Genomic DNA, 20,960 nt, shown 5'->3' with positions numbered 1-20,960 from the left:
TAACTGAATTTCGAAATACAACTGTGGAAGTTGTAGCCAAGAAAAAAAAACACTGATATCACATACACCCCTGCCATAGGTATGAAAGTATTTTGGATTGAAATACTTCCTTGATTGTTGTAGAGATGGCAAATTGTCACTGTAGTGTTAACCTCATTCAACGAGGCAATGAGCAGTCAAACAATTTATTTTTAAAATCCACAATTACTCTGTATACAGCCTCTGGAGCAAACATTTTCCTGGTTTCGGATACAGCCTTGAAGTTGCACTCAGTCGCTCGTGCAGACCCAGCAAAAGCCTCAATCTCCTGACAGTTTAAACAGCCTGGATTGCCTGCTTGGATTGTTATGGAGTGAATGTCACGATTTGTGAATGAGAGGAACTTTTGATCCTGAAGATTTTGATACTGCACAACAGAACACAAACATCAGAGGAAGATTTTAGATGAGTGTTTGACGGGAAGAAAACGCTGGATTTTCGTGAGGTTCATAATGACATCGGTTTAAACAAGATATCTGCATACATGTAAATGGTATATAATACAAGTTTTATCAATAGAAAAGTTACAGGGAACTGCTGAGGAGAGTTTGTTAGAATAAGGGCTTAAGAGGTAAATAAATGAGCGTTCCACAGGATGCTGGATCTGTTGAAGTTATGTGAGGTTGTTTTATTACATCTGTTTCAACAAGATATGTGCATATTTGTAGACAGTATATGATATTATTTGTATTGATATTTGCTTTGGGATAATGAAACAGGCGAGCACTTAAATATTACGAGTTCAAACTCATCTGTCGCAGCACATATATCCGGACAGTTTAAATGGCACTGTGTTGCACACCAAGTGGTAACTGTGGTTACTGTGGTAACACCATGGCACATAACAAAATGAACAGTGACTGGTCATTTACAAGTCTCAGTCACTTCACATGCAATTTTCCAAATGGGAAAATGTATCGGCCAATTCCGATAATTAAAAAAGTCAGAATATCTGCCTCAGGGATATATCGGTCGACCACTAGTTCTTTGGTCCAACGAATCAACATTTCAAATCGTTTTTGAAAAACACAGCTCGTGTTCTCCGGGCCAAAGTGGAAAAGGACCACCCAAGCTGTTATCAGCATTAGGTCCAAAAGCCAGTGTCGGTATGGGCCAGGGGTGTGTCAGTGCCCATGGCATGGGTAACTCACATCTGTGAGGGCACCATTAATGCAGAGATATTGAAAAATTTTAGAGCCAGCACATCTTTTTCAGAGACTTGCCTGCCACCACTTCAAACCACATACTTCCCAGATTACAAGTGCATGGCTGTGTAAACAGAGTGTGTGTGTGCTAGATTGGCCTGCCTGCAGTTCAGACCATCTCCAATTGAGAATGTGTGGTGCATTATGAAGCACATTAGATGGAAACGAAACCCCTGTACAATTATGCAGCTTAAGCACTGCATAATGGATGAATGCTGAAAAATTCCACTTTCTAATCTAAACAATCTTGTGTCTTTAGTGCCTAAATGCTTAAGTGTTATTAGAATAAATGTACAGTTGTAAACACTCAACTGTCCCAAATATTTGAGCGTGTAGCAATTTTCTGATTTGAAATTACTGTACATTTTCAATAAACAATGAAATTCACAAGGTAAACCATCATATGTGTAGCTGTAGTGCTTTCAATATAGCAAAGGGTGAATATAATTCACAAATCTCTCCTTTTTGTTTTTATTAGCATTTTCATACTGTCCAAACCTTTTTGGAATTGGGGTTGTATATTTTAATGTTTATGAACTACTATGTATGTTAAGAATATATTTTAAAATGTTATCAGTTCAGACATGTTGTTGGTTAACTGAAAAAAAGAAAGAAAAAAGTTTATCAGAGGTGTCTAATATCCTTCATATATCAAGTATATCCTTCGTTTCTGAATTCACTAGTAGTTTTTAATGCCTGCATGTGCATATGTATGTTTGTGACAAACGGATAACAGTCTTTGGGGGGGGATAAATGTAATAAAATTCTCAGACAATTCTCACTTAGGTGCACAAGTGCTCCAAAACAAAAAGGGTAGTGTAGAGCCTTGCCAAATGAGCAATGCACAGTATTAGAAGAAAAAAAAAAAAAAAAGGAAAAAGTGGGGGAGGACAGGCCCACCAAGAGTGTGTGATTGCAGTCATTAACACCGACAGTATCTTTAATGCGCTCTACAAGCAAGTCACTGATTAATAGGGCTGGGATAAACGATTATTTTTTAAACGATTAATCTAACGATTAATTTTTTCAGTCCGATTCGATTTCGATTAATCGACTTGTGACAACACCGGTAATACCGGTTTCATCGGGGGTGGGGGTGTATAAAATGTAAAAAAAAAAAAACATTTGCCGGGAGTTTGATTGACTGGCGATCTGATCAATCAATCATAATACGCCATTTTTGTCCGACAAAGTAGTCAGGAGAGAGAAGATTAACATCGGTGGATTTGAATTTGAATAATGGATTGTAGGCTACTGTACTGACATCTTTCCGTGGTTAAAACAACAGTCCTTCTGATGTAGAGTACATTCATGTTTAGCCTATTTGATGCTATAAATTAACCAAGGAAAAGATGATCGGTTCACGAGCAGCTTTAACTGAGGCAATCTGTCACGACACATTAAAGAGCCACAAAATAGTAGGCCTATTTATGGTTTAATTTTCTTTGAATGTCCAAATTTGAAAGTTGAGACTTTATTAAATGTTACCTGCTTGGTCCTGTCTGTCAGCGCGTTGTCAGTGTCCTCTATGTATTTTCACGACATTCATAGCTATAAGCGCATTATTAATAGCTATAAGCGAAAACTTTAGGTGTCGACAACGTATTATAGCCTACTCCAACATCGAGTGCAAAGTGGGGAGTTGAAAAAAAAAACTTACGGTGCTCTGTCATCTGCAGCTGCAACCGGGTGGCGCCTCTTAAGTTGCTGGTGCATTGCCGTGGTGCTAGAATGGAAGGCCATCTCCATTTTGCAAAGACGACATATCACGGAATTGTTTCCTTTTAAATTAAAGAATTCCCATACTTTAGAGGAACGAGTGCATGCCACCTTGCACTTCTGATAGTCTGAGGAGCCACTCGTGTTGCTACTAGTCGCCGGCGCGGCCATCTTTGTTTTGGGTCCGACGAATCGACGTCGACGCGTTGTCCCAGCCCTACTGATTAACCAATCCTACCTCACATTTTCCCCATTTCATAGGGAGCTTTAAAACCCTGTTTAGAGATAGCATGTCTATTGCCACCTGTGGTTTGTCTCTTGGGTATCAGCTTACGATACAAGTGTGCATCATAGCAAAGGTGTGCATCATGGCAAAATGAGGGGTACAACTTAAAACAAGCTCCTTGCACAAATGCTCACCAGTAGCATTCCTCTCATTCCCCTCTTTAACAACCCCCACAAGAAGCTCTGACTGCAGCTGGGCATCATTTATATCAGTGCTCCTCTGTGAGCACACATTATATGCATGGAGTTGGAGGGGGTGTATCTGTGGTGAGAAACTCAGAGCACAAAGACAGTGTGAGGGTGACACAGGATGCGAAGGGTGGGTAGTTGGAGAAAGAGGGGGTTAGGGCTCTAGAGCTGCTCCATTTTTTCACACTGGTTCTTTTAAAGAATGCTGCTGTAATTAAATAGATGAGACTTTTTGTCTTCTCATTTTATTATGCAAGCTTGACTACCTGGGTTCTGTTGCTTGAGGAGAGTTGTAAGATCTTCACGTGTGATTTGAAGAAATTGAACAATTAAACTCCAAATATTCAGTTGTTCCTGCCAATTTATATTCTAAACAGTTTGAAGGGCAACATTTCAGTCACACGAATGAAAACAAGGGCTTGCGTGCATTAGATAATACAGATAGAGGGAGAGGACATATATTTGGGGGGTGGGGGGACTTTAACCTTCACTTCCAGACCTGCTGTCACCCAGCCTGCCCCGGCACTAGTCTGCTTACCAGCGGAGTACCTGCAACAGGGTCATATGGGATAAGAAGCCATCAAGTCCCCCTTTTCCTCTAGCCGTTCAAGGCTATAAAGCACAAGCCGAGGGGGGAAAGCACTGGAATATTATGGAGAAAGTTTTACAAGATATATTTTCTTGTAGCAATTATGGAGTATCAGAAGAGATGTATTAAAAGGGAGGTGACATTGAGGACAAGTACACAAAAATAATACCACTGTATTCGAAATTGACAATTTGTCCTAGAGAGAAACTTTAAGTACTACAACAGATTCATGTTGCTCATTCACACAGCTGCCAACCAGAATCAAACCAATGTCTATTTTGCCATTTCACCTAAATGCCACAGGCTTCTTTTCTAGGGATGCACCGAAATGAAAATTCTGGGCCGAAACCGAAACTACAGGATGCACTTGGCCGAAAACCGAAACCGAAATTTTTACCTATTTAAAAAAAAAAAAAAATGTTGTGTATAATTGTATTAATTTTATACTTTTTCATTAATTTCATGAATTTAATTAATCTGAATTGAAAAACTACAAACCAATAAAATAAATCACACTTTTATTGAAAGTAGCACAACAAAATTGGACAAAAAATATATTAAAACTACATTAAATATTATTCTTCTTTCAGTTCTGTAAAAATCAAATTTTACAGATTTTATTAACAATTATCCAAATAATGTAAAGTTTTAGAAAACTATTATATGCACAACAACAGTCAAGTAATGAACTTAGCTAGCATCTTTCAAAAAGTTTAAATATGCAACAGTAATTTTTATTAAAACAACAGGCAGAACACAGAATGGCAGAGGGCCTCTATTCCACTGATCTATATATAACTATAATATATAATTATATATATAGATCAGTGCTCTATTCTGTTTATGTAAACGTATGTATACTTTAAGTGAAAATGATTGTGCAAAACAGCAGTAATTGAACTAAATCCAACCTCAACTGTAAACGACAGATGTATCCTCAAGTGAAGAACAAGTGTAATGTAATTGCTATACACATCATATTGGACCACTTTCTATTTAAGTACAAGTGACAGGTTTCTCTTGAAGAACAAAAGTTGCTAAACTTTCTGACAGTCTCTCCTGTCTGAAAGCTCATCAAGAACATGAGATGCTGCACTGAACAGTTTCCCACTCTCTGTGCTGGTGCTTGGGCAGATATACCTGTGCGCAATCCGCGCAAGCAAAGGAAATCGGTGTTTGTTTATGCGCCCGTAGTCAAGGAAATTGTCGCTTCTGGCGTAGTTCAGCTAGATACGTCTCAAGTTGTGGTGTAGCTGCGCTAGTTGTGACATTTTCCTGTAGAATCTCTTGCTGTATTCTGTATATATATATATCTTGAAAGTTCTGCTGAATAAACACTGCAGATCGCAAATTTGATGTCCTTATCAGAAACTTTGAAGAATTTCCACACCGCTGACATGATCGGCCTTTGTTTGGTAGCGCCGTTGTGGAATTATCTAACAGCTGTGATAAGGGCTGCATCGATCCAGATTGAAATCTGAGCACTGAGGGGCGGGGCGAGGAGGTATATATTTTCGGCTCATATTTTCGGCCTTTTTTCTCTTTCGGCCGAAAACTGAAAGTGCCGAAAGTGCCATTTTTGGCCGAAAATTTTCGGCGGCCGAAATTTCGGTGCATCCCTATTCTTTTCATTGCAAAACTTGCCTGCCAGCTAATTTATCATAAACATAACATCAATAACACAATAATTCCATGGACCCCAGGGCACAGTGTAAGTGGGTAGCAGCGATATACCAGTTTCACGGTATGAAAATTGATGGTTTTCATACCATGTACATTTGCTTATCTATGGTATTGAGAAAAAATGCAACCGGCCGGAGAATCTCACCTGCGTATCTCCTTTCCTCCCCGTCAGACTCGTCAACTTGCGACGCACACACACGCAGTGGAGAAAATGTCAGAGAGAAGCGAGGCGAGGGGGTCTAACATCTCTGGAAATCAAACACAGTCATATACTATCGAAGTTTGTGCGATTCGTGAAAATGTTAAATTATCAATCTGCGTGGCCAATGGGTCTTAGAAGAGCAGATGCGATAATGACGGTGATTCCTGAAATATGCCATTCATGCCATATTCTTTATGTTGGCCTATTATTAACATGACAAAACAAACCTGTAATTACATTTTTAAAAATTGTACACAGAAATCGAGCAACGTGACAAACTCTCCTACTACAATGACTGCGGTCACTCACTGCAGGTTTACACTGTTTAAATCCTGCATTTCAGCGCAAGCTCAGTGACACTCTGCACAATGTTCTGCACTCTCGCGAAGGCTCTCATTAAAAACAAAGCTGTCTAATCAGCATAATAAATCAATTATTTACACCGCGCCAGTGTCTTAAAGAACGGGATGGCTTTAGTTTTGTCGTGTTGCTCATTTTCAGTGTATTTAACATCTATTTTCAAAGTGAGCTTTGCAATATGCATGAATCCAAAGTTCTTTTCGCTCTTGTTCTACAGATTCTTTTCAAGTGTCAGTTGAGGTTTCTACATTATAAATTTTTCGTGTACCACGCGAACAGAGCTAGAACATAAAGCAAGCATCTGGGCATTCAGACAGTTTAAAACTTGCACATTAGGATCAGTTGTCTTCACTGATAGGACAGAGGACTAATCTAAGTGGCCATTGCTGTTTCATTGCTTAAGAGACATGTTATTGATTGGTTAGAATACTCAAACGCTGCAAAAACACATTGTGAATATAAACCATTGACGCAACAGTAGCAGACTTTAATTGAACGCTGTAAACATCCGTTTTCAAAGACCTCAACAACAATAATGTCACGATGCATATCCTTGTACTTGAAAACCATGAACAAAACTATGCTGCATAAAAGGAAATGCAACCCAGGTTACATTAAATACAGGTTACGTTTTTACTATGGTGGGTCTCCACTTGATTTCCAATGTAAAAACTGTCCTGAAGCAAAACCAGTGAGTTTAAGGTACAGACAGGAGCAGTATGGTTGTGCTGTTGCACACCTAGAGTATATGTTAATTGTTAATAATCATAGGACATTACTTTAAAAGCTCCCACAGCTGCTGTTATTTTTCTTTAGTAGTTAATTTAACATGCTATGCTGACATGTAAACTAACATGATTTATTTATATAACATGTTATAGTTACATGCAATTTTTTAATAATGTTTATAATTCAGTTTATTATTATAATTCTGTTAGCTTTCTTATTTTCAAAAGGGAGACTTTTTACACATACTTCCATTAAAAAAATGGTTTCAAGTTTCAATTATAATAAAGCATTCGTTCAACCAAAAAAAAAAAAAAATCATTTTCACTCCTTTAAGGGTCATTGCAACTGATCATAATAATTGTGTAATGCCACATGCTGTGATATTTTCTGAGACATTATAGTACCGTGAAAAAATCATCCAGTTGCAACCCTAGTAACCTCCGATTGTGACATTCCCTGAGGGCTGTTGAGCTTTATATCCTGAGGTTCAGATTGCTGTCAGCAGCCACCTGGGACAGAGAAACAACCTGAAGGGAATTACAAAATAAAGTACCAAAAAGCCTAATGTCTACAGTTTAAAAGATTAGTCCAATTTTTTTTTTTTTAATTCACCCACAAATAAAAATTCGGCAACTTACCAACCTGCATGTCATTCTAAACCTGTATGACTTTTCTTATATGGAACACAACAGGAGATGTTTTAATATTTCATCAGTCTTTTCAAATATTGGCAGTGGATAGTACCTCAAATCAAAGCTTCAAAAAGCACCAAGAACACTCCATGGGATTCGTGCATCATATATTTTTGATGGGAATGACAAGGCTGTGAGGGATAGACTTAGTTTCTTCAATGACATGCACTGTGTAACACTATTAAAAAGCTCATAGGACACATCTGATTTTCCACAAATCATGTTGCCTGGAGATTTTTGTCTATAGTATCTTTTGTATATAGATACTTATTTCATCGTTTCGCCAGTAAAACGATTGTAAAACACTTCAAACAACTGTAAACCCTATTGAGAGTATGTCTATTCCTAAAAGCCTTGTTGTCATTCCTGTCAAAATTCAAAGATAGCCCTGCTGTGAATAAGGTCTATTCCAAGTCTTCTGACTTTTTAGATTCTGAAATTTAGGTCCAAGTAAATCTTCAGTGAAATCCTGACGTGTTTCAGTTGTCTGAGAGAAGCTGGTTAACTGTTGCATACATGTTCACTAAACATATTTTGCATAAAATACAAGATAAAGTAATAGGAGTTTGGAACGGCATGAAGTCCAGTCAATTATGCCCATTTTAATTTCTGGGTGAACTATTCCTATACAGATCCAGAGTAGGACTGCACAAAATATCAAATGTATTGTAATATCCCAAAGTTTGTCGCAAAACGCATATCGCTTGCGATAATGGAATTATTTTAATACAGTAACGTGCAAGGCAACGCAGACAGCAGAGAATAGACTGGGCGCGTGATTGTCACTGTGTGTATGCAGTGTGCATGGGCGCCAACTTAAAAGATGGAGCTCATAATTTGAGCATATGTTGCTGAAATATGCACCGTTTAGTGCCCGACCGATTTACCGATATTAGCCTTTCACAGATATAGCTGTATTGGCGTATAGGTTTTCTGAGATGCGCAGATATGAAAACTTTTCTTTTTAGAAATTATAAAGCAGAAAACAAATGTCTGGGGTGATTTAGAGTCTGTGTCAATGTCAGTTGTCCAGCAGAGCACGCTCTGACACCACTGTTTACAGAGCTGAGCTGATGGTGGTTCTGCAGACAGTGCGGAGTTAAGCGGTTCTTCACGGTAAGTTGTTAACTAGTTTGTGAATTTCATACTGGAAAGTTATTAAACAATAACCCCATAATTTCTTATATTAGAAAATTTCCCTTTTCAATATAACAAATATAACGTTAATTCGGTCACTCATGTTAATCACATCTGTTTGCCATGTTAGCCAGCTATAGTTTGTTAGTGCAGTAAGTAATGTACCGTAATTTCCGGACTATTGAGCGCACCTGAATATAAGCCGCACCCACTGATTTTTACAAAAAATATGATTTTGAACATAAATAAGCCGCACCTGTCTATAAGCCGCAGGTGCCTACTGGTACATTGAAACAAATTAACTTTACACAGGCTTTAACGAAACACGGTGTGGCAGCGGGGGCGTGGTCAAGCGCCCGGGCGCTTACACCTGAGCTAAATTATGTCTTAACACCGGTGTCTAATTTCAGTAAGCATGGGGAGAGCGGCATTAAAAGGCAGCAGCCACAGAGCTGAGAGAGTGACACACGTCAGTCTAGTGTTGGCGCATAGAAGAATTGAGAAACTTTATAAAATTGATTGTAAACATTGCTGTGGCCATTAAAAGCCTTACCTGGAACGTCAAGTGCCCTGCTGAAAACTGTCACACTGGTGCCCGTGTGACAGTTTTCCCAAGAAGGACACGTGAAGCAGGGCACTTGAAATTAGACACCGGTGTTAGACATAATTTAGCGCAGGTGTAAGCGCCCTTACAGCTTTTCTCTCCCGGACGGGCGCTTGACCACGCCCCCGCTGCCACACACGGCTTGTAATAAAACATTTGCAGTAAACAGTAGCCTACCAAGAAAGTCATTGGTCACTATCTTCCTCGTCCTGTGCACTGAAACCACCTCCTTCGGTGTCGGAGTTGAATAGCCTCAGAATAGCCTCAGCTTTAGTTTAGAGTCAATTCCTCACGCTGCTGTTTCCAACGTCTTATCATCGACTCATTAAGACCAAGCTCCCATGCAGCAGCTCTATTTCCTTCTCCAACAGCCAGATCAATCACCTTCAACTTGAAAACAGCATCATATGCGTTTCTCCATGTCTTTGCCATGGTGAGGGTGACAAAATTACTACCGTAATCAGAATGATGGGAAGTTTGAGCGCGCTCGATTTAATCTAAATAGTAGGCTAAACAAAAAAAGTTGTTTGACCTTAACCCGTTCGGCAATTTCATTGGTCTAATGAAAGCTTCACGCCGGCAAAAAACTGAGCACGTCACAGAATTTTTTTATTTTTTTTTTTAATAAAATTTGAAAGCGGGAAAAATCCATATATTAGCCGCGTCATTGTATAAGCCGCGAGGTTCAAAGCGTGGGAAAAAAGTTGCGGCTTATAGTCCGGAAATTACGGTAGCAGATTGAAAGGTAAACATCAGAGAATCTTTTTGCAGCTAAGCAGACAACGGTGCAGTGGTAGATTGTGTCTGTTAAGTGTTGATTTAACACTACGTTGTTACCTAGTTGGTGAGACGCAACACTGGAAAGTAAATAAAGTCCATCTTTTACTCTCCGTGACAACAAGCTTATAGCCAACTAGCTAACCATGTAGCTACTTTCGTAGCTTGTCAGCTGAGTGGAAGCAAATGTATATTCACCATACTGTTTTATTCAGGGTTCACAATTTAGTACCCCCTCAAGCAAACAACTCGTCATTACATTTACAAAGTTTTGAAGTCTAGTTTTCCAACGTTGAAAGTTTCCCCTGAACATGTATAATAGAATACGATGTAACAGCTGCCGCTGTTTATCTCTTGACTCGGCAGGTGTAAATGCTTCTTGTTTTACAATCTGCCCCTAATTGACTGGCAGTATTAAACTAGTCAGTCATTTTAAATGAAGAATAAATTCAAATAAATGGTCCGCATTCGAGTGATATGAAACAGTACAGATGTCTTTTTAGCTATTTATTTTGTTTGAATTTATTCTTTATTTAAATGGTCAGCCATTGACTGATACTAAACATATAGTACTGAGATTTATTTAGCTATAAATGTATTCTTTATTTAAATGGTCAGCAACTGACTGATACTGAACATACAGTACTTCTGTTCATTTAGCCATTTATTGTATTTTTATGTATTCTTTAATTTCTCAGTGTTCATTTCTAGAATTGGTTGACAATGTATAATAATGATGTCAAATATTCTTTGATGAAAAATATTTAAGAAATCACTTTCTCAGTACCTTTGCATAGTCATATCGGCGCAAAAATGTTCTACTATATCAGCCACCATATCGTAATCTGAGAATTTTCCCCCTCTAGCACTGTTCTGTGATTTCACTCTGCATTGCTCAAACTTGGATTGTTCATTGGCTGCTGTGGTCTGTGTGGACATTTCAAAGGATGGGTTTCAATTAATGTATTATCCCGTGAAATCATTCCTTTCAGTCTCAGCTCAGCAGAGGCCGACAAGCACGTTAAACCAAAGCAGAAAGCGAATGACTGTGGCAAGCGCTTCTGGTCATCATTTTCAAACTAATACCCAGACTGAATAAACTCATTTTTAAATTAACAACATGAATTACAGTGTAAAAATAAAATCAACTATTTTACAACAAAAATTCTATTAGAATATCCCACAATATGGTGGAATTAACTTTATATACATATACTTTTTAATAACAAATTCAAATAAAGATGAATTTAAATATCTGCTACATAGCTAATGGTAAAATAAAATCATATTATACAAAGTTTATATCCAATATGTAACAAAAGACAACAATGTTTGTGAGCCCTGGGATAGATCGTCATTTTTTATTCCAATAAACTTATTTATTTGGGTGGTGGTCTTCCGATATTCCACACACTCCGATGACATTATAAGGTTGTCGTATCGCATATAACTTTTTCCAATATGCATCGCATATCACATTTTTCCTCCATATCGTGCAGCCCTAATTCAGAGCATGTGTAACTCCTTCAATGATGACAAATTTGTAGAAAGTTGCTGTGTGAGTGAAAAATGCCTGCCCTGTTCAACAAAAATGGGGAAATGGCACATGAAAACAAAGACTGAACCACATGCAAGCCAAACAGCGGATATGGATACAATTCTGCAAGATAAAGGTTTGAAAGACTAATATAAATCTAGACACACGCGTAAGACATCTTCAAGAGTAAAAGGACTGTATTCTGTATGATTAATGTCCATTAATAGAAATGACATAGGTTGTGTGTTCTGTAGTAGTGCCAAATGGCACTGCTTAGAATTAGATAGCCTACACATTTTTAAACTGCTATGCTTGCTGTGAATAGAAAGCTAGATTTTATATAAACCTTATGGAAAGGCAAAGTCCACACTTACAGACGAGCAGTAAGGGGACATTCACTTGTGTGAATTTTTCCCCAAGTTTTCCAAACTTACTCTGATTGAGAGACAGCCTCAGCCATTAAAAACCAGCAGTTCTCACTTGGATACTAGATTCACCCATTACTAGCTTTTCATCTGAAACTGTTCCTCCATCTTCGGTGTGGTAAAAGGGGGATGGTCAGTGAGAAGGGAAAAAAGCCAGCTTGTTTGCAGCACAACAGGCCACTGCAGCCCTCCTGCTAACCCATGGCTAGAGAGGAGGGGTTGGAGAGAAAGGGCCTGTACACAGCAGAGCTGTTCCTGGAGTAGCTTGAAAGCATGTTGTCAGATAACTGAAATACCAGCTTTGAAAGCACCATCCAATATCAGTGCTTGTGTGCACAAGTCAATGGGGGGGCTGCTGCTGACCCACATTCACTGCAGTTCTCCAGATTCGTCATGGCCAGTTCCTGTCTAGTTGATACCAGGATTGTTTAAATCCAATGAGCATTGTTCAAAGTAAAAAAAGAAAAGAATGATAGCTAATTGCTTGTGTCCCATCTAGGGATGGCCATTTTGCCTACTAGAGTCCTTGGACTAAGTTCTTGTGTACTCGAGAAGCAATGACATGTACATAACTGTATAACAACATGTCTGACAAACATCTTTGGCTGCTGCATTGTGTCTTGTTGTTCCAGTGTATCTTCTATTCATTATTATAGGCTGTTATAAAATAATCTGTTACAAATGTACAAAAGATTGCGTAATCAAAATATAATGCATAATATTTTGCTGCGCTCTGTCCAGTTGTTTGAAACACTCGCCTGCTGTATATGTGCTGCTTCAGCATGTCGAGTCCACTGCCAGACACCTGGTGTGTATGCGTGCCCAAGTTTTCGCCCCTGTAGGGAAATCCGCAATGCTCTGTATTGTTGTTGCTGTGATGATTCATGAAACATTACATTCAACATGGAGAGTCTGAATTTCCACCTTTCAACTGGGGAAAGTGCAACGGAATGACACTTTGTCGTACTTCTCAGAAACTTGTGCGGAAATCTGCAACGCCCATTTTATACGAGAGACAGGTGTTATATTAGGCATACATGTAGGCACCCATGGCAGGAAGGTTTAAAGTCAGTGACAAACATACACTTTTATTAAATAATATCCATTACCGATTCATAGTTCTTAAATTAAATGGTAATAAAATGTGTTTAGCAAACGTTTAGAGACAGGTGTTCAAAACATAGTTAATTACACTCTTTTGATTATTGTAACAATAGCATTGTAGCATCCTATATCAGTTTGGTTGCTAGGAGACATCTCTGACAATCAATGTACCCCTCAAAATCACAAAGTAATCAATCTCAGTATTAAAAATATGCTTCCTCTTTAAAACGTTTGTGTTTAGTTGTCAGGTAATTGTCACTGAATTTCTAATTAAGTGAACGGTCACATCAAGCATGATCACCATTGATCATCGTTTTCATGATAGATAATTGCTGCCACATCAGAGTACCCGGGCACATCCCTTTTCCTATCTATAAATTCAGAAATCGAAGGGAACAGAACACTATCTACAGTGGTTGCAACCTCTCCGTAATAAGTGTACATGCAATTTCTTTGTTCATTTTAGGTCTTTCTAGTACCCTAGACATTTACATGATCATTGTATTGTCGCAGTCCACAGAAGACTCTGTTTTTCCCATATCGCTGTTTCAGAAACTAAAGATTTGGATTAATATACATTTCAATAGGCTTAAAACTGTAACGTGTAGGCCTAGGTCTGTGAAGGCCAAGATAAAGCATTCCTTTACCAAAAAAATGCTAATAATGATCACCTCACGTTGGTGAGCACAGCTGACAAGATATAATATTTATATAAGTAATGCATGCAAAAAAAAAATCATATAACAATTAAGCAACGGATGCATCAAAGACGCCAAATTTAAGTTTGCTCGACAAGTCAAAATGGCTGACAAATTAACTGCACGAACCATTTAATCTCAAACGCTGGTCTGAAAATTTAGATTGTTATTTTGTCTCTATAAATTAATCATATCAACTAGCCTAATCTGAATGACAAAAGTTTTGAAATCTTGCTCCAAGTGTCTACTTAAAATGCTACATTTTTCGTTTGCAGTCTTGTTGCTCTCGACATTTCTAGAAGTTGTGAGAATTTTCCGTACATGAACTTCAATTCTGAATCTTATGCAACTAACACAATTCACGTGTTTCTCTTTCTCCCAAGCCACTCCGACATTTTGATATGGGCAAAGTTGAACATATCGATGCATTTCATCGGAGGGCAACGAATGCACTAGATACTAGTGTACTGGGACAACAATACGTCGCAATCAAACTTTGCTCTGATGAGAAAAGAGGAACCGGCTCTTTTCGATTTGATTAAACTAGTGAGCAAGCCCCAGCAACCACAAGAAAAGACAAGCGAGATAAAAAGCCTAAAGCGACTACAAAGCAGTCTCGCATCTGCTTCGCCATCCCGGCTTCATATCTACTCATTGAGTGGACCGACGACACACATTCAAATCTGCCATCTTAGGTTAAAGACTTGAAAGGGAGACGACGACACCTCGTCTTCAAATGCGTCTTTTACGACTTTGAAAGAAAGTAACTTTTAATATTTAACCAATTAAAAAGTACATTTTAACGACAAAAAGAACGATACGCGCTACTAAGGCATCAACAAAATACAAGGCAAATTATAATGGGGGCTTTTTTTTCTTCGTGGCTCTACAACTCAGTAAATGAAGCAGGTGTTTATCAAGTTCCCTGTATGGCTTAAACGTTAAGTTTTTCAAGTAAAACCTCTTCGACTTTATATATAGTACGACGTAAACCCTATCTTAAACTTTTGAAAAGGCGGAATCTCGTCCAATATTCGCCAGGTACAGATTTAGCAGTTCCCCGTAATTAAGTGCCGTATGATCCCCCCTTTAAAATCCCGTCTACCTGTTGAGGGGCAAAAGGAACAAAAGAAATGTGAGATGACTAGTGTCCAGCTAGCTAGTTTGGTGTGAGACAATGAAGTCGACGCTGATCGGTCACTTCCAACCAACTAATTACATCGGCGCACGCCAGCCTCTTAAACGCATTTCTCTCAGTCACGACACAAACATAACATTTACCAAAACACACAAACAGCAATTATGAGTCTTGCTGAATAACATACGTCAAGGTTTTAACTTTTATAAACAAATATTTAAGAAAAATGAGCGACTGACCATCTGGCCTCAAGCAACCTTCCCCAGTATCTATATTGTTATTCGGACGAGCACACTTTCCGACTCGTTTTACGGTTTCCACGTAATATTTCGATCCTTCTCGTAAATTGCAATCTAAAAGTACAGATCGAATAACTTTACCGAGATTCTTACAGGCAGTTGTGCCGTGCGAGGAAACTATTTTTGTGAAATTGTTGATACGAGGGGTCGGGGATCTCCCTCTTTCACGCTCACCTCTACGCTCAAACCACCTCGTGTCTCAACACACAATTAGCTTGCTAACGAACGCCTAGTTTTAAGGGTTTGAAAATATATATTTTACATATTCGCAAAAAACATGAGATGTGCTGGCTGTAGTAGTGGTCATTTGTAAGTCGAGGTGGATAAACGGCGTTTATGTCAATTAACATTCACATTTCTCGCTTCTACTCCTATAGGGACCCGTGCGGCTCTATACAATGCAGTGCGCGTGAGCTAAACGAGCTAATGTTAGCATGTGCGCGAGCTAGTTTGATAATCTTCGGAGAGTTAAAATGCAAAAAAAAAGACTAAAACTAACGAGCAGCTTATGTTGTAATAGTGAAACATTTTGTTAAAACTACTTTTCGTGCTTTTAAACCACCATTTAAGACGGTGGATACCGCCATGGTTGGAAACAAGTTAAGTGTACAATTAAAAACTGTTTTCTTTCAATGAAAGTAATGTGGTGATTGATGTATAATAAAATTATGAAAACAGATGGGGCAAACAAATAAGTGTGAGTGCAACTCATAACCAAGTTGGTGGATTCGTAATGTATCATCAGAAAGAAAGGCGATTCTTACCCTGCTCAGCGCGGGTCAGTTTAGGGTTTTCACCAATCAACTCCTGAAAATCCCTTATATTTTGTGAATAACTGTCGAAATTCAAATTCTGTCAGTAAAGTCGGCGTCTCAGTGTCCCGTCCTCGCCGACTCTGCCTCTTTCCTTTGTGTTAATTTCTCTCAATACGAGTTTAATCCGATCGATCCAGGCAGTCGCGTTCTCGTGTCCTCTCCTCTAGACACTAACGCTCACCTTCCACAGGCAGGGGGCGCGTGCATGACTTACTGGATAAACATGCGTGCGCGTGAGTGACCTCGCTGGGCTGTGACGCAAGTGCATTTTTTTCATTAACCTTCTAACACTTTAACAAGTTTGGTTCGAAACTACTGTTATTGCTGGATAAATCTTATATATTTAGTGATATTTGATTTTCTTAAATGGGTTTATGAAGTTTTATATGTGAACAACCAGCAGGTCTGCACGAAACATTTAATATTGTTATTTTACAGGAATGATGTAAATGATTTTCAAAACGCGATGCATATATCTTAAAAATAAACACGATGACATGATTTCATTACATTCTTAAATAGGTGGTAATTAGTAATTTATATCACCACGGCACAACTATTGCAATAATAATGAGCGACCAAAAATAGCTATAAATTTAAATATCCAAACTGAATTTACCTGAATCGTAAACCAGCCAATCGCTGCAGGCGATGGTATCCCGGATGCTCAGGCCTGCTCGTGATCTTTACTTTTATTCTGTATGCCTGCTTCACGTAAACACATTCGTATTTATATAGTGCATTCATCAGGCGCCATCACATAGAATGTTTTCTCATTAGTTGTTAAATGTTGAGTTTTTCAATAAATGTTTGATGATTTCTCTTCCAATAGTTTTCCCTAAAATATGACCAAGGCAAAAAAACGAATAAGATGAATCAAGTCTTGGCCTTGAGGAGTAAAGGAATATTATTTATTTTATTTTTTACAGAAAAACAGGTATGCAAAGCCACCCAAATCCAGCCATTGGGTGCTATACAACACAGATGATTTTAGGATATCCAACAAAAGGTGATTTAAGAAAAATACAAATAATTGAAGATAAATTAAAATATCTGCTACATAGCGAATGGTAAAAATGTATATTACATGCAGTCTATATGCGATTTGGAACAAAAGACAATTATGTTTGTGATCTCTGGGGATAGATGGTAATTTACAAACTGCACAAGTAAACTGAGTTTAGAATGTTTTATTATATTTTTTCGTGATAGCATTTAATTTTGAGAACACAGCAAATAAACTTGAGGGTAACAAAGTTATTCCAGGTTTGGCTTTATCACACCCCTTTCACAACAGACAAGATGTTCACCATATATCTATTAACAACATAGTGCCAAGAGAAAGTAAGTCTTTACACAATTACTCAGATGCCTAAATTAAAGTGGATCTGCACTGACATTACACAGCGGACTGCATTGAGAAAAATAACTTTGCAGAGAGGGGAAAATATATAATAATATGCATACATATGTGATGACATGAATTAATATATAGGTATAGGCATGTATGTGTGAGTGTCTGTCTAGTGGATAAGTGAGTCTAGCTTTATCATATGCAATATATGATCGGATGTAATTAATGAAATGATCCTGTATAACATGATTTTGTTATTGTTTTTATCTCCCAAAATCTTTAAGGCAAACAGCAGATCTAGTTCTGGAGAGGTGATCCACATCTGGAGCCGTCATTTTAGAACACAGGTAAACACATATTTGGCATTAAAACAGGTATATCAAGCCAGAGTTTCTATACAGAGAAAAGTATCAGGGGCACGGATACGAGGTCAAGGCAGATGGCAGGACCAAACTAAAATAAACAAAGTAAAAGATTACCTAAAAATGGTGTCAAAGCAGGTTTGGAGATATCACAATACTGTTGCAGTTTCAAGCTCTATTCATACAGTATAGAATTTAAGCAAATCCATTACAGAATTCTAGCTCAGACAACGTACACCAAAGCGAGAAATGATAACTATATATACAGAATGTGAATGATAAATACATTTAAAACAGTCCTGCTTTTTTCTTCTTTTAACTTCCTCACTTTGATAATAGCTGTTCCTTTCTGTACAGCTCTACGTTTCGTTTTGACTTCCGGGTTCACCACAGTTTTCATAGAATTTACCCAAATAAACTGATAAAAATACAATAGATGACTTTGTAGCATTTAATACATTTCAGCTTGAAGTCAAAAGGGCAAAAAAACTTGCTGAGAAACAAACATGAATATATTTACCATAATAATTCCAAAGCTCCTGCCTTTTTCCTTATTAGTAACCATTATAATGTCTGCTGTAGCCAAACAGGCTTCAGGAGTTTGACAGGAGGTTTGTAGAGGACCTGGAGTTTATATTTTTGTTTGGGCAGCCATCTAATATACGATTTGAATCCGGGGTCTGGGCTGTGGGAGGTTAAGAAAATGTTAGTGAGCCCGACCAGTCCAGTAGAAACGTAAGGGGTGGAGGAGACTGGAGGGTAAAGGGTAGTGCTCAGCAACAGCCCCCTCCAGCTTGCTGTCCTCCCTGGCTGCCACCCATCGTGGAGTTAGTGGCAGCATGCTGGGGTCCAATCTTAATGCCGTTAGCCTGCACACACACAAAAATAAGACATGGAAGCACTCGTTTCCATTCAAGTTGCATTGTCAAATGACAAAAAACTTCACAATTTGAATTCCCGCTCCCAAAAAGTTAAAGAAAACCATGTAAAATTGCAGAGATTTTGTACTGTCGCATAATGCTGTATTAAGCATAATACATCAGCCCCAGAAGGCCTGAATTAGCGCCCCACTTTTGTCAGCACAGAGGCGGGAGAACCTCAGGAGTGTTATTCCAGTGGTAACACAGAAAGGCAGGGAAACCTGCCAGGGCTTAAAAACACAAACACACACACAAGCTGGTAGCACTTTCATTCATCACACAAACACATACACCTTGCCAACTTTTCCCTTAAGTGTGCTCCCTTTCAAAACCATAACCCAAAGAGAGGCTGCGCTTCTGTAACATTCTTAGGAAACTCCACATTGTGCCAAAATTGATTTATAGTGATGTGAGGTGAGAGGGGGAGCTCACACTGAGGTTCCTGGCTAGGATCTCTATCAGCTGATGTGGTTTGGACCGTGCTTTGACTTTTTTTCTTTTTTAACTTTTCCTACTACAATAAAATAGCTGCAGTGGGCTTACCTCCATCAAACCGACTGTAACTTACAAGATGTGAGGAATTTACATGTTGGCTACCAGCCAGTAGAGAAACGGAGGCGCTTTTGTGGAGCTTTTCCTGTAGTAGATTTGTGTTCCTATGTAAGTGGTCTTGCTCTCTTCTTTCACTTTAATAATACATGCATTTATATCATTGTACAGGCATGCACCATTACATTCCTAAACATTTAGTTGGATATTACAATGTTTAAATCACATGCAAACCAGTACAATTACATCTGTTATGGCCCACTGGTTATTACATTTGAATATATATAGATTTGGGGACTACATTGAAGCTCTTGTGGGTAAATATCACCAGAGTCCAAAGGGTATCAACCATCCAACATTTATGTAAACTGAGAATCTAGAACAATGTGATTTCTTCATATCGTATTTTATTAAACCTCTTTATTGGTGAAACACAATGCAAGTTTTCATCCTATTTGTGGCAGCACTTTTCACTAATATTAAGAAGGTCTGAAAGTTGATCTAAAACACTTGTACTTAGAAACTATCAGCACACCCACCAGATCATCCACAGAGGTTGAACTAGAAAAAAAATCTTCATATTCATCACTGATGGACTGAGTTGTACAATTTCCATCAAGGTAAAATCAAAACTGATGCACTAGGTCAAAATGGTTTTCTTGTTCTTTTTTTTCTGTCAAAATGACAGACAGCATTTGGAATTATTCGTCAATGTTTAAAAAAACAAAACAAAAAAATGGTAAACCCCAAACCATATGTAAAGGATTTCAGTGTAGTGCTACAGGAAGTTCTCTTGACACAGTTACATTTAAATCATAATACAAACAAAGAGTGTGCTTCCTCTTTATATGGGTTACCTCGTTGTTTATATCAAAGACTCCCTCTTGGATCTTTTCATAAATCTCCTTTGCCGTGTTGATAAATGCCTGAAACACACAAATAACGCCACATTTTAAATGAATCTAGGCAAAAATGCAATCCTCTTAACTGCTTGACCTATCATATGTGTTTTATGTGTAACACTGCATAACTGACCAATGCTGAGCTAAGCTAAAAAAATTAAGGAGTCAAATGGCTGTTTTTAGTCACCAAATCACAGAATTGCTTGATTTAGATTGCTGTTCAGAAATAAGAGAAGCCGAAGAAAAGGATGACAGCTGATAACTTATACAATCATAATTTATACAAATATAACAGATAAAATATTTGTTTTTATTTAGTACTGCTCTTCAGAATCTACATTACAGATAATTACATAAAGTATAATATGCATATAGTAGAGCATCAATGAATGTTTGCTCCATGTGTAATAGTGTACAAGTCCCTCAATTGTCCCAAACGTCAAACGCTTGATCTCATGTGTGTGTAAACATTGTGTGTATAATATATATATATATATATATATATATATATATATATATATATATATATATATATATATATATATACACACACACATATAGATAAATATACACACACACACACACACACACACACACATACATATATATATATATATATATATATATACACACACACACACACACGC

General features: G+C 38.0%; 2 protein-coding genes across 3 annotated transcripts in view; both read right to left on the bottom strand.

The window, feature by feature from the left end:
• LOC127648570 (chromodomain-helicase-DNA-binding protein 7-like) overlaps window positions 1-16,378 on the bottom strand; it is a 97,569-nt gene extending 81,191 nt beyond the window's left edge. For both annotated transcript variants that reach the window (XM_052133207.1, XM_052133208.1), the window contains exon 1: window positions 16,176-16,378. The gene's annotated coding sequence lies outside the window, so the exon portion shown is untranslated. The remainder of the gene's footprint in view (window positions 1-16,175) is intronic.
• Window positions 16,379-17,120: 742 nt separating this feature from the next.
• Window positions 17,121-20,960, bottom strand: part of LOC127648575 (ras-related protein Rab-2A) — a 26,796-nt gene continuing 22,956 nt past the window's right edge. Inside the window, exons 7-8 of the mRNA XM_052133220.1 lie at window positions 20,269-20,337; window positions 17,121-18,811 (exon numbers count right to left, since the gene is read on the bottom strand). Coding sequence (XP_051989180.1) covers window positions 18,716-18,811; window positions 20,269-20,337 — 165 coding nt within the window. The 3' untranslated portion in view covers window positions 17,121-18,715. The remainder of the gene's footprint in view (window positions 18,812-20,268; window positions 20,338-20,960) is intronic.

This window comes from Xyrauchen texanus, chromosome 9 (genome assembly GCF_025860055.1).
Source record: "Xyrauchen texanus isolate HMW12.3.18 chromosome 9, RBS_HiC_50CHRs, whole genome shotgun sequence".
Classification (NCBI taxonomy): Eukaryota; Metazoa; Chordata; class Actinopteri; order Cypriniformes; family Catostomidae; genus Xyrauchen; species Xyrauchen texanus.
Note: the sequence above shows the minus strand (reverse complement) of the source record. Positions and strands in the feature narration are given on the sequence as shown.